The following is a 22,424-nucleotide window of genomic DNA, read 5'->3' as shown; positions in this document are numbered from 1 at the left end:
GTTATAGCATTTGGATTCTTGAACAGCCAACCTCCCCCTTTGTGTGACAGCACTTGGTAATGCAAGACGGCAGTATCTGGACCCAGGCAGAAGGAAGCCAGGACAAGCAACCGGCATTTCAGCGTAGAAATACCCCAGTTTGGTCTGTGCATAACCATAAAGGCCTACTGACACCCTACTTGTTTTGCAGAGGAAGTACAGGTATGAGGAAAACGGAAGGGGTTATAGGAGTGATTTTGCATTTAATCCTGTGTATTTAAATAGAAATGAAGAAGATTTTATTTATTTGAAAATGTTAATAGATGTCCTTAATATAATGCTTCAAAGATGCTATTCCTTTCTGTCTACAAAAAGAAGCTTCTTGCTTCAGTTCTCCTTAAACATTAAGACTGATGGAGAACATGAACTCAAGTACAAAGTATATCAGATAAGAACCTCAGTGTGAATATTTTGAAAATAATTACTTTAATATCAACTGTACAGATTTTATGGTTGAGTAAAATACAGTCATCATGAATGAAATATCAATTAATTTTCCTTACAAATATATGCAATATGAAAGAGTTCATCCTAACATAAAAATAATATATGGGTTATTTAGACATGAAACTCCTTGTGGCAAATGATACCACTACCTTCAGACTTTGTCATTATTTAATGAAAGTGTATCATTTAAACAAAAATGTCTTGAATCAGCCTTGTAAAATGCCAGTTTGCAAGACTGTAAGTAAACGCAGGTTTAACACCTGGTGAGTGTTTATTCTGTTTGGTATTGCTGTTTGGGTAGATACACAGAGAATAAAACTCATGAAGTGGTTAAATTAGACATGCATAATGTATATATGTATTAACCAGCATGAGAGAATATAACTCAAGTTAATCAATGCAAATCAAACCCACAAGGCAAAGGCTTGCCCACCTTTCCAGCTCCCGGTAAAGAAAATGTAGCAGCTTTGCACAGAGCTTCAGCTTTACCTGAAGCCCTAGTCCTTATGACTGAGTTTCCCCTCACCTAACTTTGGCTTCTTGGTAGTTATTCACCCACTCCAATCTAGACAACCGGCCTCCTGAGGGCAATTGCCTATACACAGACATCCAGTGACATTTTAGATGGGTTATCCAGGAAATGCCCATTGGATGAGCATGTATAACTGAGGATCCTCGCCATAGGTTGAGCAACTTGGACAAGATACCTCATCCTCAGACGGCTAAAATTAGGTGAAATGAATCCCATGCTTGATTCTGTCAACTTTACTCACAGTGTACCTTCGAGGCAAAATGAAAGGGAATATTTTGGTAATTAGATGCTGTTCAGCATCAAAGAAGACAGCATAATTTAGCCTCAGAATTTAAGCAGTCATCACTTTCCTGTATCCTGAAGGATATTTGCATCATTAGACAAACAACAAGTCTCTCACAAACAAAAAATTGAATCTGAAAAACCAACATTCAGGCAAAGTGAAGTGCGAAAATCTTATTGTTACTTCAGGGCTTTCTTACTTTTCCTACTGTCCTCTCACTTTCAAAGAGACAATGAACACAAATCATATTACGGCTATGCAGTATCTACTCTCATGCAACCATTGTTAGTGTTACAGTGCAAATTAGCATTTTTTACACTAACCTGGAGGTGGTGGTGCACTTTCAGTTTCAGTCTCTGAAAAATGAGGAAGGAAGACAGATATTGAGCTACAAGTAAAAGCAAATATTTTTCACACATGTGGTGTATGCTTGTTGAATGTGGACGCAGGTTTTGGTTCATTTAATATCTTAATGAAGTTCTAAGGTTTTTTTGCTTTTACACATGCAACATATGGCATCTTCAGAGTGACATGGTCAGAGGCCTAAAGTTTATGCTCTGTGAAGAGAGGGTGCTGAACTTGTTCAGTCTGGAGAGATATAGTAGTCATAGAATCATTTAGGTTGGAAAAGACCTTTAAGATCATCGAGTCCAACCGTAAACCCAACATTGCCAAGTTCTCCACTAAACCATGTCCCTAAGCACCACATCTACACGTCTTTTAAATGCTTCCAAGGATGGTGATGCCACCACTTCCCTGGGCAGCCTGTTCCAGTGCTTGACAACCCTTTTGGTGAAGGAATTTTTCTTAATATCCAATCTCAACCTCCCCTGGTGCAACTTGAGGCCATTTCTTCTTATCCTATTGCTTGTTACTTGTGAAAAGAGACTGACACCCACCTCGCTACAACCTCCTTTCAAGTAGTTGTAGAGAACAATAAGGTCTCTCCATGCCTGACACAGGTCATCTACCTGCATGTATTCATATTAATTTATATAGGTGGGCCCCAGTAAGTTTTGGGACCTTTTGGCAATTCCAGTTTAGGATGGTTCTGGAACATCATGGGATTCAAGTTGAATTTCAAGTTTGGGTTTGATTTAAGTCAATTGGTCTTGAACCTATGCTTAAATGTATAACTTAGCACATCAGTATGCTTCTGTCAGATAATATCCTATGTTTAAGCAAATTTTCCATCAACTAGAATAATATCCGATATGAGTTTTATTGTGAAGTGTAATGGATCCATTAACTGAGGAGGATCATGCACGGAGAATGCAGAAACCTTCTCTCATTTTTACCACACTATTAGATCTAGAGTTCAGTGCAAGCAGAAAGTAAAAAAATCATCTTAGCTGCTCTGCATAGGACTTACAGTATGTTTGGGTTTTGTTTCTTTCAATCATGGTTTTTAATCTAAATCACTTCCCTTTCAGATGCGTAATATAGAAACCAGGCTTTTTATCCTATTTAAATGTTATGCTTTTGGGATGACAAGTTCTGCGATCTAAAACCATAAGAACAAATTAACTAGACAAAATCTATGTTTAAAATGTTAAAGGAAGCTTATTTTCAACCTGTAAAAGCCTTAGGACTCTACACTGGTTGAAAATAGTAATATTTACTGGAGATAGTGCATTGACTTATAGTTCAACTACTTGCAACAAGCAAAGATTTAAAAGGTTGAAATCCTTAACCGTAACAGTAGATGGCTCTGACTAACCTTTGTCATGTTATGGGTATTAACCTTTGGGACCCCACCTCAGGTCATATTCAGGAAATAAAGTTTCGGTTTCTGTCACACAGAAATGCTGGTAAGGTTATTCCTTTGCACTCAGGTCTAAATATAACTAAAACATACTTCTCATTCTTAATAAATCCATTTAATGTTTAAAAGGGAGGAATACTTTTAATACAAATGTAATTTTAAGCTGAGTGTGTGAATTTGATATGGTTTAGGAACTTCCAGCCAGATACATGGATGCTATAGCAAATCCTTGTAGAGGGTCCAATGAGAATCCCTCACTACAGGGAAAGCGCTCAGTGCTGTATGTTCTGGTCACAGCACCCATCCTATGGAATAAAAGGGAGAATGTGTATGTAAGACCAACAGACACACAGTCTGATAATAAAAAAATAGCTTTACTTAGGTTCATAGCAATGTATTGTTTCTTCTCTAATTACTAACATACTAAATTTTGCTTTGTGGCCTAGGAGAATATTTAAATTTTTTCATATGAAAATATGAAAATTCCACCACAAAAAGTGTATCTTGGAACATATTCCCTTACTACCATGACATTTCTTACCGCTTCCACTGAGAATAAAATAACATCTCTGTGGCATGAAAGACTATTTCTTGCATGGAAAAGTAACAGCAGAAAATTATTGACTGTATACTTGTCTTTTTGAAATTTAATTGCTTGAAACAGGGAGTATTCTTACAAACATTGAATTAGAAAATTCTCCCTGGGTCACGAGCAAGACCCACAAATTTATAAACAAAAGCTTACCAAACTAAGCAATTTCCAGGCTCAGATGAAAGGGTTATGAGCCTTTTGAGGGACTTGCCTTGAGATTTTCTTTCATTCTGAAAGGTATTCCATGGTTTTATCACACAGTAGTGTTGGTCAGAAATCACACAACTTTCCAGTCCTGCCTTACCTAGCAGTAGGTGCAGGTGTTAGCCAAAATCTACAGCAGGGACCAGACCTGAAACGCTATTATTATAGTCTAAACTTCATCTCATACATGCAAGCATACAAGGAGATATTCAAAACCGGAGCAATACCACGTGCAACCTAGTCTAGTCGACCCTGGCGCTAGCAGGGAGGTTAGACAATCTCCAGAGGTCCTTTCCAACCTCAGCTATTCTGCAGTTCTGTGATGGGATGATGACTGAAGCCAGACCAAGAAGTCCACGGTTTCTTTCCTACACCATAATTCGAGGCTGTTTGGGCTATTGCTATGAAAATTGAGTCAAGAACTGAGCTCAGGGGAGAGACCTGAAGTATGGCGTGGGAGGAAAAAAAAGGAAGGGGGAGAGTTCCAGGCACTGGGGGTGGCAGAGACATGGGAGATACTTCAACATAATCTTTTGGCCATGTGCGACCCCTTTCATGGTCATGCTAGGCTTACAGTTCCATTCCTGAGGACAGCCAGGAAAAAACCCATTAATAGCACCGAGTAGTTTCCACCTCCCCAAAGAATGATAGCCCTCTCTGGCTGACCTCTGCAACAGGCTTGTCAGCCAGGAAAGGGCTCTGTGCACTCAACCGGCAGCTTACGGTTGTGCTCCTTCCCTAGGAGGCATGCTCACTGGAGTCCCCAGATGCCATTCCCAGCAGCCCCATGGCCTAATATGGTTCTCTGTTGAGGCATTGTCAGTGGGGCTGGCGGTGGAGAAAATGTCGCCTCCAGCATGCGCTCCTCACCCTTTGGGAGAAGAAGCGTTCTTCACTCGGTCGTGACGATGCCTCTTGAGCTACAGGGGAAAGAGGCTGGTGAAGGTTTAATTACCGCTGGATTGATACCATAATGTCAACGGGGCCTTCTACTAAACACCTAAAGTTAACTTCTGCCTCACAGTTTCTAAGACAAAAGGTAACGGTCTCTTCTTTGCAGTTCTTTATTTAAGAAGCCAAGAATGTTGCATTTCAGCGGGTTGTGTCCTGCTAAACACAGACCTTGGGTTATTCACTGGTTGGGGAGCTTGTAAAGCAGCTGGCTATATATAATTCCACAGCAAGAAAAGGAATTAACTTACCAGTCCTATCTATGTGGCTACTCAGAAAGTATAGTATATTAAGAAGTATAGTTAGCAAATAAAGTGAAATCACAACTGTCACTTAAATAACATCTCCAGAAATGCTTTCATGCCTCAGCCATGTCATGAGATGCATTCAGGATCCAGTTCGACATAGGATATGAGCACTTAGAGCCAAGACATTTTTATTTGTGATTTATAAATGTACATGTACACATACACTCTTGAAAATCAGCAGGAGATGCAACTTGACCCATTACCAACAATTTTCCATCACTGTTCCACTGTTACTACGTTCAGTTTTTCAGATAAAATAAGACTTAAAATCTCTTGCTATGCATAAAGATAACTAAGGTTTAAAAAGTTCCATGAGATTACCCATGTGCTAAAGTTATGGAAATGCTTCAGAACCATGTTAAATTGGGACTATCATTATTTAAAATTTCAATTCCATTTTAGGTCTGGCTGCACTGACATCCGACCTGCAATAACCACAAGAAGCTTTGGCAGGGAACTGGCAGGGTGCTTATGTGTGGTGGCCTTTTTTCAAGGGCTCTAAATTCCCACTTCCACTGACTTCTGTGATAGCAACAAGCATAGCAACTCCCTGACATTATATATATTACTCTTCACATTGGAGTGTAAACATAATGATGAGGCATGCTGACAGTTCTAAAACAGTCACCAGGTCCTACTCTACTACTGTGCTGGGAGCAAAGTATTCTGGAGACTTGCAGTTCAGACCATTCGAGAGCTACAGGTTATCAGCGAGCGTACTGGGAAAGACGTCTGGCTGGATAACCCTTCTCACATTGCAACTCTGTACTCATGACCAGGTTTGTTTTGGGTAGGCTTAGGAACTCCCAATGGTATTGGAAAATGAGTAGTGGGGGTTTTTCTTCCCCTTAGGTGAAGGAAATGACCTTGGGCATTAAATCAGGGCTTGCACAAAGTCTAAAGATAGCATTTCACCATCACCGGGCTGCAACATTCACAAGAGGGAGGAGAGTCTCCTGCACTAATTTTTCCCTGCAGTTAGATCTAGTTTAGTTACAGCCCAGCAAAGACTCTGGTCTGAACAGCCAAGGGATTCAGGATCTCACCCAGTCTGACCAGAGGGCTTACTCTCATTTACCTGAAAGGGAAACGAGGACTATAGCTGCATCATCATGGATACAGGTATGATATCTGTCCGTGGAACAGCAGCATATTAAAGCGACTTTCATATGTCAAAGAGCACGAGGATGGTCACTTAATGCTTTTTGTCACAAAGACCTGTCAACTTGTGTCAAATTTAAGTAGGTGGATTAAGTCTGCGGACATAGCCTCAAGGGATTAGACAAATATAACTATTACGTAGGCATTCCTAAAGTGCTGACTCTGCTAGTCGGACAAAAATAGACAAAATGCTAGTTTGGGGAGAGAGCACGGCTCACCCCAGCCCTTGTGCAGTTGTCGCGTGTAAGGATTGTCCCCTGTGCGTGGCCCCCGTAAGACACGAGAACTCCCGTTGTGGCACATGGCTTTCTCCTGGGGTAGATGCTCCACTGAAATAGGTGGGCAGGGAAGGACCAAGGATGTGGAACAGTTGCTCAACAGACCTCACGTCCAGATCACCAGCAGAGAAAAACAGTAAAGCTTTCTTCCTTTCAGTGTTACTTACATTCCCTGCAAAACAAGTGCTCTGAATAAGAGAAATGGCTCAAAATGGTTTGACCATTTTTTATGGGTCACTTCACCCAGGCCAGTACAGAGTCACAGTGGCGTCAGTGATGTCATTAAAACCGTTAGGGTCATCTTTTGGAAGACAGAAACTCGCTCAACAGACTATAGAGGTTACCAGAGCATGGTGAGCATCTCATTGGGAAACAATACTGTTATCAGACCCTAAATTAAAGGAGCTGGGAAATAGAGGGCTTGATTCAAAGTCCTCTGTTATCAATAAAAGCGCTCTTAATGTGTTCAGTTGGACTTAAATTGAAGTAAATACTATTCTTATCAATAAATAGTGGAATGCTCAGCATTCTGCAAAACCTGAGCACAGTCATGCAGACAGGGTCTGCCAGCTGCCTCCCGAGTCTCAGATCTTCACTGAGAAATAATCTGATTTGCATGCAACTTCCACAGACTGTTCCCAATCTGAGTGAAAGCAAGAAACTATGCCAGCTGAAATCATTACCTTTTTTTATGAATATCCATGGACATTTTCTATGTTACTTTTAAAATAAAACTACAGAAACTATTCTAAACAGACTTCAGTCCTAGGTCCTAAGGGCAAAAGTCATTCTAAAGGACTGAAGTGAATAAGCAGTGGTGCACTGGTGGCTGCTTAGATGACTATTATTGTGACCAACAGCGTGATGGAGCCAGACTAGTAAATTTATTAACGTATTTCTATTTTCTGTTTCCACTTGTTAATGATGGTGTAGACAGATGAAACTGCCTGTTTTGGCTCACTGTGACTGTTTCTGGTTCAACATGAGAACAGCAGCCTTATGTTAAATACTGTCTCTTACTGCAACAAAGTGAACAAATCAGCATGTTCACTGAAGCTGAAATTATTTCTATTTATATTCATATTTGTATTTATATTTATATGCATCATAATCCAGTGGTGCATCTTCAGGTGTGGACCGGAGAAGAAGTAACAGAGTTTGCTTAAATATTTAGGTTTGCGTATGATTAAGATTCAAAACCATTCCTAACGAATTATAATTTGTCCCAGCATATAATTTCACCTACAATACTCCTGTTTCAGGAATAATCTAATTACTTCCAATTAGAAAGGATTTTATGGACTGCGGATCCAATCAAACCATCATACAATAAATGCAGAATGTTCCCTGACTTAAGGACTGAAAAAATGAATGAACAGTTGGAACAAAAGCCTAGTAATAGTGAATTCTGTGGAACGGATTAGACACCAAAGAAATAGTTTAGAGATCCACTTGAGGAGCTGCAGTGTAATTGGTGACTCTAGATTTTGTCTTCATTGCCATCCATAATTATGGAAGTGCATAAAGCAACCATTGCTTGTTTAGTGTGTTTTCCTTGCAGTTCCCATTTTTCTAAAATGATGCTATTACATCAAATCCGATCATATGTAAGCTTCCACAGCTTTCTAATTTCTTACGAGAACTTTGCTTTCATATAGGAATTAATCTCTAAAGAACACTGTGACCATGACCTTGAACAAAAGTAATTTCTTTAATAAAATGTATGTTTACATATCTGTATTCTTCTAAGTGTATGCAAGTAGACTGTCCAGCAAAGGACTATGTCATCCATGCATTAAAAGCCCCCATATTTAATTTCTGGTAGGTAGGAGGCAGCCATCAGCAGTCAGCACCTTCATCAGATGGTGCAAGACTTGCTTAGCAGTCTTGAAGTTGCCTATGTACTGTAATTGGAAACTAGAAGGCTGCCAAGCGTTGACAGTATTTGAAATAGAGAAATAAAGTTAAAGTTGGTGGCTTTAGGCTAGTTATCAAGTTCCCATGCATTCGCAAACTCATTTTTAACCTACACAGCCCACAAGGCACCACCATGGAGTAATTAAATTCCATTTATAATTCCATTGTATCTTTCATCTCTTACTTTATATCAAAGAAATTAATCCATAAAAGTTATTTCCTGAGCACTTGTGCATCTAAGAGAAAAAAGATTATTCATGCTTGTATCTCATCACAGACTAGCAGTAGACTGCAATTTGAGGGCCACAGTTGACATTTTTTTGACTAAATGTTTTTTTTCCATTGAGCTTTTCACAATTGCAGTTTTCTAACTTTTTCCATAATTAAAAAAAAAAACAACAAACAAACTGTTTGTTTTTTTTAACTTCCAAAACTGAAATTTTGTGATGTTATCTGTCCTGCAAAATCCTATAGGCAAAGTTTTGCTGGCTACACCATCTATATGCCAAAAGGATTTTGCTGAAATGTGTTACAGTGTTTATCAAAGTGACTTGTGCTGATAAGGTAGTTCAGTTTGCCATCATAACTGTACCTTTATGAGAAGGCTTTGTCAGCACAGCTGTCCCTGCAGAGCCATTGAAAAGTTCTCGAGAGTCTGTTTGTGGCTACATTGATTTATCTTTTATTCCACATCTTGATGTGTTCAGTTTTATTTCCATGTTTGGAAATAAAAACATTTTATTTTGAACTATCATTGCAAAACTTGTCATAAAATGTAGTGTATGCAATCCCAAATGTCACTGAAAAAATTCTTAGTAGGCATTTTCCCCATAATATTTGCATAGTGAAAAGTGTGGAAATTCCACCCAGAGTCAGCTTCTTCCTGCAAATGACAGCTTGCTGATAGAAACTCTCAAATTTTCCTGTATTATGGCACCATCTCAGTTTATATACCACCAATTTAATGCAAGTCTGAAATGATTCCCTATTCCTTACGGGGAGCGGGGAGCAGTCAGAGCTGCTCTGATTCTTGTCTTTGGGTTAAAAATCGGTGATCTGGCTCATAGGTCAAAATGCAGTGATCTGTATTTTTGTATTTGCAAGGACAAAAGGCACAGAGCCACAGAGAGCCAGGTTTTGTTAGTTCCTGTGTTCAGGAGACAGTCTTTTCAGCATAAACCCAAAATGTACGAGCACAGCATAGTTCATACATTCTTAGTTTCATTAAATGATGCAACATATTTTTAATGTGTTAAATGGCCTGTAAAATAAGGTGATTTTTTGGCAGCAGGTCCTAATGAGGCATCAAACTTTCAAAATGACTCCTAGCCCTGGCAAGTGAAATTATTGTTTTAAATAACCCAAATCTAATTAATATTTGTTATATATTTACTGAAATCAATTAATTCACTCATCAGAAAAGTTTGATCCCATGTAAAAAAAGTATGGCGACAGATAGACTTTATTCTTTGTTTCCTATCCTTCCTTGCAATAGTTTGTTAATTTTTCTCTGGAAGCAAATATTTTCATTTAGTTCAAGAGATTCCCTAGGGAAAAATGAAAGCAAAAGACAGCACAATATGATACCAGAGATAGCAGTACACTGAGTAATGCTAACTTCCTTTCTGAAAGCTACAAAACGTAATAAAGTGGACCAGGTTATTGGATTAAAATCTTCATAAAACAAAGAACTACCGCTCAGGAATGACAGTAATTTATTCCTCAAATTTAACAATATATTTTCAATGACAGTTGCACTTCTAATTATAGGATAAAAGTCAGCAATAAAGTTGAAAGGGCAGTTATTTCAAGAGATGAATACTCAACCAGTAAAGAACTTCCTTTCAGATTGTCCAGATAATTTCCAAACCAGCTCAGGAAGCATTTTCTTAATTTAGAAAAACGTCTTTGCTCTTGCTAAACCCAAAACACACCAGTGTTGTTTTGCTGAGCTATCCTGAAATATTTCACTCTGAATCAAGGAAATCAGTTGCAGTCTTGTTTTATGAAAATCGCATTATGGACCTGATGCTCTACATAACTGGAGTGAGTTCCACAAAGGACTACATCTCCTGTTGTTCAGCGCATTCAGGTTAGTCCCGGGAGGCAGGTGAGTATGTGCAGACAGTGGGAAATCCTTCCACTTGGAGAGCTTGACTCTTAGGGGAAGGCGAGGGCACCAGCATAAAGCTGTGGTGACGCGAGTTCATGCAATCCAATTTATTTCAGCAACTTAAAAGGAAGCATTTGAGACGTGCTGATAGGTTTCATTTTAAGCAAATTTCAGACTAAAACATTTCAACAAGTTAAAATTAAAACCTGCTGGTATTGCCATGCCATAGTTTTTGAAATATCAACTTTTCTTTGAGGGTCAGGGCAAACCCAAATAGGCACACGTTGGGATTTCCCCAGGACTGAATTTATCAGCTTGTTATCAGCTCTTTGTCAAACTAATATGTACTACAACTGTGTCTAAACACTGTCATGACTGTGTCCAAATACCAAATAAGAAAAGCATTTGCTTCAAGGCTATTTGACAGTGGGTGACAGATAATCTGATACTCTGTGATCTTTTCAAGAAGGAAAAGTCTTCTCAGACTTCCTTCAGATAAGAGCACTCTCCTGTCATCTGCACTTCAGTACTCTGCCGCCTCTTGGGAGACAATGTCTTACAGAATGGGATTGTCATGAGGAGCCCTGACAAAGGGCTGTCAGGCGCATAGGTGATTAGAGATCGTTTCATGTAGCTAATCACTAATAATCCATTACTTACGTCAACCTGAATTTTTTTCCCCAATGCTAATTTTCCATCATCAGCCTTTTAGAAAATAACTCAAGATGAAAAAGAGGGTGGTAGCATCCACTTTCTTAGTTTACTAAGGGTATATCATATTTATGGGCTACAAAATTCAGAGGCTGCTATTTTTTGTGAGTGCTGATGTTCCTGTACATGCCAGCCAAAGGTGATTTGTAATTCAGTCTGGAGAAGAATTAAAAAACACTCCAAACATAACTGGCAATGCAGGAAAGCTCTGTGTCAGAGTTGCAGTATTGCTGATATCAAACACTAAAAGAATCAGAAGTTACCCTGAACCTCAGAAACTTGCTTACTTAATGGGAATTCTATGTACCGACTTTGGGAGCTTTCTTTTTTTGTAAGCTTGTTTGCATATAAATATTTATTGTTGCTCAGATGCCTGGAATTCAGCATTGTACTGAAAAACATTTAGAAGTGTTTTGCACATGTGGAGAGAAAGGACTTTTTCTGTAGGTAAATTTAAGAGGTCTAAGGTCCCAGAGACCTATGGCACTAGGCAAATCTTTGGTGGATCGTGCAGCAATATTTATGTACATGAAAGTCAGGCGTGTCCCTTTGTGGGTGTTAGGCGTACAAAATTACATACATCCCCCTGTGTTAATACTGTTGCATTTTCTACCACTCAATCTCATTCTGCAGCACTGAAGATAACTGTGAGAATTATAAGCCTTCGCTTTAAAAAAAAATCACTTAACTTTGCCTTTAGGAAAAACACCACAGCAGGATATTTGCAGACTGTGGGGATTTGCATCAGTAAATCAGTAAGTGACATGTATAAAAGAAAGCTCTTACAAAGCATGACAGCAAAATGCATTTGAGATGAATAACAGTCACAGCTCACTGAATATACTTTCTCTCCAACTAAAAAGCTGTTGGGTGAGACAGAAACCTTCACTGCAAAACATGGAAATGCAAAACAAGGGCAAAGAAAAAGGGGCAGAGGACAGAGGTCAGATTTCCCCTTTAAAAATAGGGCTAAGGAAAGCTTAGATGAAAGATTAGTAAGGCTGGAGGGAATGCCATGGAAAAAATGTCATCAGGCATCTGACCCTCTGTGCCTTCACTGAAGTCTGCATCTGTGGAGGAGTGGCAGCCACAGCCTCCATCGGTATTATGCTCCTCTTTGGGTCTAAAATAAGGTTTTTGGCCTAGATACTATGATCTTATAAAAACAGAAGATACAGAATGCGCTACAGCGTGTGTATGTGTATCTCGATCTACATGAATATCACAGCACGAGACCCAGAAGGTATTCGTCAGTGAATTGCTCCATCTGCATGGCATTTCTCGTGTGACTGTTCCTAGATATCTCTAGCCACGGATATTCTCCACATCACCAGGGATAAGTGTTTTCTGTAATTTTTGCTAGGAACAGTGCTTTAGGGTTACTGGAAACTGCTGAAGCTGTTGGAAAAGGACAGAAGTGCAATGCTGTGTACATTCAGGTGTGCAAATGGTTTGAAATGTTTAATTTCAGGTCAGAAACCAGTGAAAGACCCTCCCACACTAGCACAGTCAGCTCAGACTGATAAGAGGTATTTTTTCTTCCTTCTAGAACAGTTGGAACTGGTGCGAGGGGCCGTAACTGTGCATTTCTCTTACACGGAAAAGATCTTGTGTCAGAAAGTTATGAAAATGAACACAAAAATAGCCAAAGATTGGAAATTAACAACTGTTCAACAACTATATCTTACTGCTCTTTCTAGTCCGCTAGCACACTGGAGTAGGTGAGTGTCAAGGAGTAAGACCTATCCCATCAACTGAACCAGTTAGCTTTTCTTTTGGGGTCTCTTTCAGCTTTAGCTGCATCTATATTCAGTTTAATTTCATCACAACTTCAGGGTTTTGAAAGACAAAATCTGGAATAGGCTTTCAGACTGGGTTTGCATGCTGGCCGAGCAAAGCATGGCTCCCGTTCAAGAAGAAAGTAACTGTTTGAGCTGGTTTGTGCGTTGCTTTTGCTCAGCCCCTACCTAATGTGTTTCATCCAGTTAGTTCAATAGCAAGAAGTGGAGCAAATGTCTCTGCAATTTATGTCTATGCACACAGAGCTAAGATTTATAAACAGAAACCTGTACGAAAAGGGAATCTTCATCCGTGCCTGTGTATGACTGCAACCTGCTCTTGGCATTTATGATCAAAATTAGGAAGTTATTCTGAGCCTGCGAAGTTGTGATGAGTATGTGTTTTAATACAGATCCCTCTCAGGAAGCATCATGGTACTACTGAACGACGCTTTCAGACGCTCACTAAAACCACCATTTGATCCTATGGAGAATTAAATTAGAACGGAGCTTTTTGTAATAATCACCTGATCAAAATAACTTGCTGGAGCCATCACATATAAGGACAACTGCCCTAAGAAGTAGATCACATGCTATTTTCAATTAGTAATGGGGCCAGGGGATAGCGAATTATGTAAGAAATATTTCCTAATCTCCAGGGAAGGGAGAGCAATAACTCTCTTGAACGTGTTCCATTGCGGCAAGATACAGCAGGGCTCCTTCTTGCTGCGGTGTCTGTACGCTTTTGGGAACACGCAGATGGGACATGGAGGGGCTCTAAACTGTGGAATGAGTCACCCAGCCATGCTCCCATGTCCCGGTACCGCAACTCTCTGCACTGCATGGAAGTCACATGCACTGACCGACTTGGACGCTATCGTATCCATGAGGGTCTTTCCTGAAACAAACAGCTTTACTCCAAAGCAGAGCATGGAGCAATTTTTAGGGTGGTGAATTTTGGGGGGAACTGTAGAACTTTTCTGAGACTGTGCTATATTTGACTTTCTGTTCAACAACCCTCTGACACAACTCCAGGAGGTCTAATGTCCTGAATTAACCCCCATCTAGCACGACCAGAGAGCAGGGCATGCAACATCTCAGTATTATGACATCTAACACCACCATGGCTGACTGCAGCAGAGACCACAGGTTATTTTGGCACTTTGAACTTGAAAATACACATAAAGACACTTAGCCAAGCAGTAGAGGATTGTTCTTCTTCAGAAGAGGCAGTTCTAAGCCATGGGGATGTAAGACATCCTGCATCACTTCGCCTAGGTCCCACTGACTGCTCTGTGGAGATGTCATTAGCGATACAGACATAGGTAACGAGGGCGGGAAGCCAGAGAGAAACCACTCTGTTTTGCGAATGCTGCATTTTTTAGGGTTCTGAGAGGTGTCTGAGCAGAAATCTACCTTCATACTTCTTGAATCCACAGCACCTATCTTTCTGTCCCTACAGCATCTCAGGAAGCAGTGAACTGAAACTTTTACCAAAACATGCTTGCTAGAACAGCTTCTTAGGACATAAAATCCTGTTGGACACAGAATTGGATTTTGACTCTAATTCGCTCTCTTCTGCAAGCATCTTCATCTTGGCTGAACCACCTGCTAGTTCAGTGAGCTCTAGGAGCTAAAATCACACCTGACAAATTAGGGAGAATAAATTCCAGAAATAAGAATTCATGGAGATTCCTGAATCTACATGTGTTTTGTTGAACACATTGTAGAATATTCAGAAACCCTTTACGATTTAACATTAAAAGTGCTTGTTACTCATAGCCACAAATGTCCTTGATGTAACCAGTCGTTTATCTAACAGCATAAAGCTGTTGGAGGAAGTGAGAGCAAGCTAGAGTAGAAAGGAGGAAGAGGAATTAATATTGCTTTGAACAGGAATGCAACTCTTTTCCTCTCATTGATGCAAAAAAGAAATTTAATTTTGAATTGATTTAAACACTGAGCTTAGCCATGAAATGAAATAAAATACATTGACTCCTTCTTATAAAAAATAAAGCGAGTAAAACCAGCTGGATCTCTCAACAAAAACATGGCAGTAACATCTTTTCTTTTTTGTTGTTGTTTTTGTTTGGTTTTTTGTTTGTTTAATTTTTTTATTTCTATCACTGCACCCAGCAGATTACAGAAGGGCGTGCTCTTCTCTGCTCAAGGGAATCTGGGCCCAACGTACTTCCTCATTTATTGAGGGAGAGCACCTGAGTACCACATGCAAATAATGCTGGAGTGGAACTCTCTCCTTGTCTTCTTATAAAAGTACACATTGCAGAAAATTCTTAAACACCAATTGAATAAATTATAGAGAATAACTCTGCAGCCTTATTGTTAAGGTACTCAGAAAAAAAGGGAGACACATGAACGCACCTACGGTGTGAGCTAGGAGTCCAAGCTACCGTTACAATCAATGGAATTAGATTTTTGTTCTCCATAAAATAGCTGCTTATGGCTCAGTTCATTTTCTTAAACAGAGGTGATCAATGACATTCACATGCTGTAGCATACCCTTCTGGTTTCTAGCTGCTACTGCAGGGTGTTGCAGGTCTCCCGTAGGTTCTAAGTCATATCTGCCAGCCCAAAACGGGTAGTCTGTGTATCCCAGAGTGTCTCATATGGCAGTAGGCACCTATCTTTAGGCAACTGCTGGCTGGTCAGCTGAGAAGCAGTCTGGGCTCCACTGACTGTAATGACCTGCTGGCCATGGGAGCGGGGACACCTTGTTCACTTGCACACACTTCCATCTGGGTATCTGGTTCCTAACCCAAAGGTCTTCTGCGGCGGTGTAAAGACCGTTGGGCTCTTTGTACGGTTGCGAACTTATCAAAATTTGCAATGAACTAACATAGACATTCACGTCAGATCAGCCCTCTCTCCCCTAACTCTTAAAACACCAACTACTCTTCAAAGCAAAAGAATAAAATCTCCTGGTGGTCACAAAGTGTGTCGAACTCCCCTAGGGAATGATGGAAAAATGGCTTCAAATGCTGGTTCCCTAACAGCAGTGGAAAAGAGAAAGCTTTTTTGGGGAGTCTTCAGAAGTAGCACTTCAGCTGTGACTGAGAGTAGAGAGAGAGGGCTGGATGGGAAGAGAAGGGGCTGTTTCTCAGCCACACAGTTCTTCAGACTCAAGAGACAAAGCTGTCTGCAGTGGGACTGAAAAAATTCTAATTACGACTGAAGTTAATGATTCTATCCATGTGCCTTCTCCTTTATTTTACAGACTTTTACATTCAGTGCAAATCCACATTAGTGTCTGGATGAGAACAACCTTTTTCCCCCCTCACCTAGAACAACTATTAAATTAGGACCTCTTAGTGGAATATCTGCATTTTCCCCAAGTGGTGAGTGGTAGTATTTGGCCATATCCCAATGGAAATTGCCCCAGGTAATTTATTTTCAAACTTGATTTGCTCTTCCACTTCAAGGAACCCTTTGGATGTCCCCTCATGAAACACAAAATACGTTGTACCACATATTTTCCAAGGACCGTTAATGTGTGTGGCAGCTACTAATGTTTTGATAATTGAAGTCTCCCCAGATCTCTCTGCTTTTTTTTTTTTTGCTATGCGACCACAGACCTTCCCTTCTTGTTCGGTAGATCCCTGAAACTAATATGAAGAAACTCATCGAGTTTTGTATGGAACAGAAGGGTACTGTAGCATGGTTGGGTTTTTTTAAAGCTCTCTTAAAGTGATATATTTAGGAGGTATGAGGGGAAAGAACTGGGCAGTCCTTTATTTATCTTCCCAACAGGTGCAGTACAGGGAGGCACAAAGGCAGCATTTGCTAATTTCAGTTTTGCCAAGTACAAAGCACCCTCTGGTCTGCTGAAAGACCGTTCCCTGCTTTCCTCCTAAACTCAATGGTTTTTTTTTATTTTAGTGTGGTAATATTAAATATTTTTCCTGTGCATAGATGCACTGCTTTTTGCACAGGGTGGACAAGATTTTCAACTCACGTAAGAACAGTAAACCAGATCAATCTTGCATTATCCTCCTACACTAGTCTTAAAATAAAATCAATGCATTGTATAAGAAAAAAAAAATAATCAATGTAGTTCCTTCAATTTACACCATAATAAAACAAAACATAAAAACACCAAAATAAATCAAGTTTGGGGATTTTTCTTCACCAGCGTAGGGATTTTTCAATCAGATTAGTCTGGTTGGAAAAGTAGTCTTAAACTTAGGAGCAGTGGAGGCGGAAGGTCAGAGAATAAATCTGAGATGCTCTGCTATCTCAGAAGGAAGCGTGGGAGCAACACTTAGAAATTAGCAATGGGAAGGCAAAGACAGTCTAAGAACAACTCAATTCCCAGTGTGCAACAAGATCTGTGCAGGAGGACACTGGTCTATAGGGCTCAGGACAGGAGCGGAGCCCACCCTAACGGATCTAATTACAACAGTTAGGCGTAAGTTTGCTTTCTGTTTGTGAGGGCTTTAAATTTATTAGCTAGAGGTGATGAAGAGAAACTTTCTAAAGAATTGGGAGGGAAAATAAGATAAGGGGTTAGGGTTTCCTCCTTCCCTCACCCACCAAATCTCATTTACCTGTGAATTTAATACAGTGCTTGTAAATGATATATATGGGCCTGACTTTGAGTGTAATTTGGCTCCAAGACTGAAGGTAGTTAGAAATAATAGGAATGCATTTTCCAGTCAGTCCAGCGGAGAAGCAATGATGATGGCAGAAGATGGATGTCTGTATGCTTTTCTTTGGCCTCACTGAAGCATTTATCTATGCAGCAAGGACAGCAGCAGCTGCACTACCCAGTTTGGTGCCATAATAAAATGATTATACAGTTCCAGTCTTCTGCATGGAAAGCACTAAACAATGCTATACAATGTTCACGTGCTGGATTCTTGAATTTTCAGGAAAACTTCCCATCAGCAGTGTTAATTTTGACACAAGCCAAATCCATATACCAAAGCAGAAATTCTATTTAACTTCTTTTTCACCTCTGAAAAATTGTCTAGCCTTGAAAATACGATATTAAAAGAAATCTTACTTTAATTAACTCTTATCCAGCCTTGATACTGAGATTGATTTCCCACTGGAATTCTGCTCTACATGTCTACTTACATGATTTATATGACTAGCTGGCTTGTTTGACAGTGCCTATTACCTTGACATACCAGACTGTGGTATTGTTTTAAATATCATAAATATAATGCAAATATAATTATAGGAGAACCATGCAATAAAACAAAACCGGTCACGTTGAAAAGCTAATAGAAGTAAATGCTGTTTCAACTGGGCTTCTTCAGAGAGAGCAGCGTTACCACATCTCCAAAGCAGTCGCTACCGATACGTCCGTCTACCTCCTTTCACAAATTGCTTCATGTTTTAGAGATTGTCCTTCTAACAGAAAATATATGCACATAGTTTTCTTCACAACTTTTACATCTGTGCTTTTTACAGATCAAAAAAGATTTTGCTAAAACACTGTTTAAAGTAGACATGCAGATTTTTAATTTTGTTTCCTTGCCAATATGCAGATGCTCCAGGCAGTATACAAGCAGAGCTTGCAAACCCTTAGAAAATGAAGTTGGCAGACAGTTGATAAATGCTTTGGCTTAAAATTTGGAATGGTCACTTAACTCAGGGCCATGAGTTATTTCCTAGACTGGGGAGAATAAATAAGGCAAATTTACAGAGCTGCCTACTGGGAACTGACTTGCACCTGTCCCTGTGGGATGATGCCCACAAATAGTTTGAAACCGTTGCTCTTGAGAGACTTGGCACTTTTACAAAAGCCTATCCAAATGCCGTGGCCTGTGACAGCTTAAGAGGGCACCTAATTAATGGGCAGCTCTTATTATGAATATTGGTTAAAGGAAAGGGGGGAGAGGAAAGACTGACTGAGTGATTACAATAAATTACAGGAAGTAATTATGTGAGTGAAGGTTATTTTATTAGTCACCAGGAAAACTAAAAGCTGTTAAATTTAAATGCACTGGTGAAGGTCTTTGGCATGACAGTCCTATCCTAGTCATCCACTGGGATCAGTTAACCCACTGATGTGAACTTCACTTTGCAAATATGAAGTTTTGAACAGGCTAAGACAAAACTATCTTACAACAGCATTACCATATACTCCAAAGAAGCCACAGCTGATGTAATATATAGGACTTTGACTTTTTAGGAGTACAATAAAGGCCTTAAATCATTAGTCATGGAAGCCTGTTTCTACAGTGACAAATTCCATCAGGCTGAAGTGCTCCAGCAACCTTCTCTAAGCTGAGTGGTGTGTTTAATTTGGTGATCCTATTTGTTAAGAGCACATTCTGAGGCTACGCTCTCACCAAGTCAGGAAATTTCTCACTTCAGTAATCTAATAATCTTAAAATAGCTCAAAGAGCATTTGGCCTGAAAAAAAGCCTGGGAGCTTGCTAGAGCACTGCCTCTGAAAAATGTAGCTATGCACTTCAGACACTGCAAAAAAAATGCAAAGCTGAGATTTTCTTAACATTCAAGTGTTAGCTAGTTTCTGATTTCTCAGCTGCTTGCTCTTGTGTGTGCTGTTTTTAACGGGCAGGACCTACGAGAATGAGGAGTATGGGATCATTCATGTAGATTGCTTCTTTTGGAAATGTCAGAAAAATACTGCTTATGTGCCCATGTGATGCAAAAACCTTAAACCTCTTTCTCTGCTTTCTACTGTAGTCTGCCAACAAGTTCCTCAAATGTTTCTCCAAGAGTCCTTCCAGTGGTATCTTCCAGAATGTAGTCAGTCCAAGGTTCACCTTCATTAATTCATTACCTTCAATCCTTCATGCCTTGGAAATTACCTTGAGAACAGGCATTTGATGGACACTTGAGGTTCTGAGTTCTTACTGGTAGAGCTAGTATGAGTAGCAGCAGTGGTATCGTACTTTTATTGGTACCGAATACTCCTGCCACTAATATAGTAAGTACTTCTTACTATACAAGTACTGCCACCAGCTCAGGTGAGTTCTCGATCAACAAAAATTCTTTAGGAAGAAGCTTATCTCTTAAGTGCAATGAGATACACATGTTATCACCCTGATCTACTGGCTACAAATAAGCTGGGTGCAATGGGGAGCAACCAGTGTACAACATGTATGTATCACTTTTCCAGAGCTCATTACTACTTGTGAACTCTAGCTCTTTCAGGAAAGAAGGCTTCAATATTTGTTATGTTCCTGAATATTGACTCATCAAAAAAATCACATTTATTCCACTGTCAATATGATGTTGCTCAGGGTTACTAGACTTATTTCATAACACAACCATGGAGCTGTGTTTGTACTCACTGCATTGTAAGAACATCTTTGAAACAATCTAGTCTTAAACAGAATAATAACCTTTAGAAACTTGACCCTCTTAACAAATTTTTTCTAAAGTACATTATCTTTTGAAAGTGCAGAAATATTTTTGGGGTTTTTTTTTTAGTTGGCAGCCACAGAATGCGTTCTGATTAAACTGTGTAATATCCAGTCAAATAAGAGATCAAATAAAAAGGACACTTAATACATGTGTAAATCATTTGAATTACAAATAAGACACTCTAGAAAGGGCTTGGCTCTAGGTTTGGTATAGAGGATTAGCCTCTCGTATTAATACATGCACTTGGTGTAGCTATTTTCAGAAGCATACTTCATCCATCATTGTCCTCGAGCACTAAGGAGGGCCAGTAAGTAAAACGATCACATTGGTCTGTCAACACTACTTGCTTAAGACTCAGTCATGCAAAAAGTTTAGTTTTCATATGCCCCCAACCCAACAAGGTGCTGAAACTGCCTTATGCTCCTGATAGTTGCTCTGTTCTTGCCTTCCAAAAAAAAAAAAAAAGAAATATATCAAAAATACTTTTAAAATAAAGCAAATGCTATCGATAGGCCAGTGTTAAATCAAATGTGTTCATTCAAATACGTGCATGGACCTACTGGATCTTTCAGAATTGATGGGAAATAAATGCCGATTCATGACTTCTGTACTTTCCACAAGATTATCTTTAAGATTAAACTCAGTTTTGCATTTGGGAATGTATTAGAGAACCTGCCTGTATACCTCTTGTATGCCAACACTTGCAAAGCACATACAGTTTGCACATTATTGGCTTTGCAGAAGCTGTGTATATTGTCACTGCTAAACAATAATCATCAAAAAATCTTACCAAAATGTCTAAATTTGAAAGAAAAATAAAAGAAAGTCTATAGAAGTAATACAAATATAAGAAGTTTATTTAACTTAAATTTTCAGAATAGTAAAAAATAAGTGCTGGTTTTAAAATGTTATGATTTAATAGACCCTGAACATTTTACGCCTATTTGGGCAGCCTCCAATGGACAATTCTGTATCTTGCTATCAGACTACATACTCAGCTTCTTTGCTATGAACTTAATAGTACCACAAAAGGGGCAAGTATTACTGCCTTTAACTATCCTTCTGAGACAAAAATTAGTAATTTCTGTAGTGTGACAAAATGTATCATTCCAGTTTCACCTGTACAGGAAAACGTACTACATTCTTCACTCACGCATTAAACGTATAGAATATATTTTCATCAGAACCTTAAAATTGTTTCATGAACACACCCTTTCTATTCAATAACTTATAAAATGTTATGAAAAACATATCGACATGCTGGCTTTTTAAACTGTAAGAAAATCTTATTCCCTGTTTTCCCATGTCTAGATATGTTAGCTATAGAGAAACCACTAATTGCACTAAAAGAACCCTGCAGTCTTTAAAAAGTGAATACAGCATTTGCCTAATCAAGTAGTTTCTCAATATATCTACAAAGTCATTGTTTATTGTCTAAAATACTTGGAGGCCAAAACAGTTTTGTGCTATAGCCCTACCTGAAAGTAATTTCTTACTTTAAAAGGATCAGTGATCTGTAATGATATAACAATGTTAAATGGCTATCACTCTTAGATATTGTTTGTTGCTGAAATATGCAAGATGGTCTAAAAAGTGTTTTGTGTGTGTGCGTACTCATAATTCCTGCAATTAAGAAACGTTCAGGTAATATTTGTTATGCTTACCATCTTTCTTGGTGGGTTCCGGCATTGTTACAAGAATTCTTTATTCCCAGTGAGTTTCAGTCTTTCAGATGCAGTAAGTAGTAGCCCCAAGTCCAGCTGAGAGAGTATGCAGATCAGTATGACAAGCAGAGGGTAAGAAGAATTCCTCTGCTTTATATACTGCGACTGAAATATCAATCAAAATAGCACCTCCTCTCTTTTCAGTGCAAACACTTTGAAAATTGACAGTTATGGGAACCCCTCTCACATCTGTTGTCTGCAGCCTCTGCTCCCTTGGCTTTTGGAAGGAATCTCTGCTGCATTGCATGGGGCTGAT

At 39.3% G+C, this 22,424-nt stretch overlaps 1 protein-coding gene across 1 annotated transcript in view; it reads right to left on the bottom strand.

The window, feature by feature from the left end:
• The window catches only part of MYBPC1 (myosin binding protein C1), a 79,996-nt gene extending 57,773 nt beyond the window's left edge, over positions 1-22,223 (bottom strand). Inside the window, exons 1-2 of the mRNA XM_049822256.1 lie at positions 22,109-22,223; positions 1,625-1,657 (exon numbers count right to left, since the gene is read on the bottom strand). Coding sequence (XP_049678213.1) covers positions 1,625-1,657; positions 22,109-22,133 — 58 coding nt within the window. The 5' untranslated portion in view covers positions 22,134-22,223. The remainder of the gene's footprint in view (positions 1-1,624; positions 1,658-22,108) is intronic.
• Between the last annotated feature and the right edge of the window lie 201 nt (positions 22,224-22,424).

The sequence above is a fragment of the Accipiter gentilis genome, chromosome 18, assembly GCF_929443795.1.
Source record: "Accipiter gentilis chromosome 18, bAccGen1.1, whole genome shotgun sequence".
Classification (NCBI taxonomy): Eukaryota; Metazoa; Chordata; class Aves; order Accipitriformes; family Accipitridae; genus Astur; species Astur gentilis.
The sequence above is the reverse complement of the archived record's forward strand: the minus strand, read 5'-3'. Positions and strand labels throughout refer to the sequence as shown.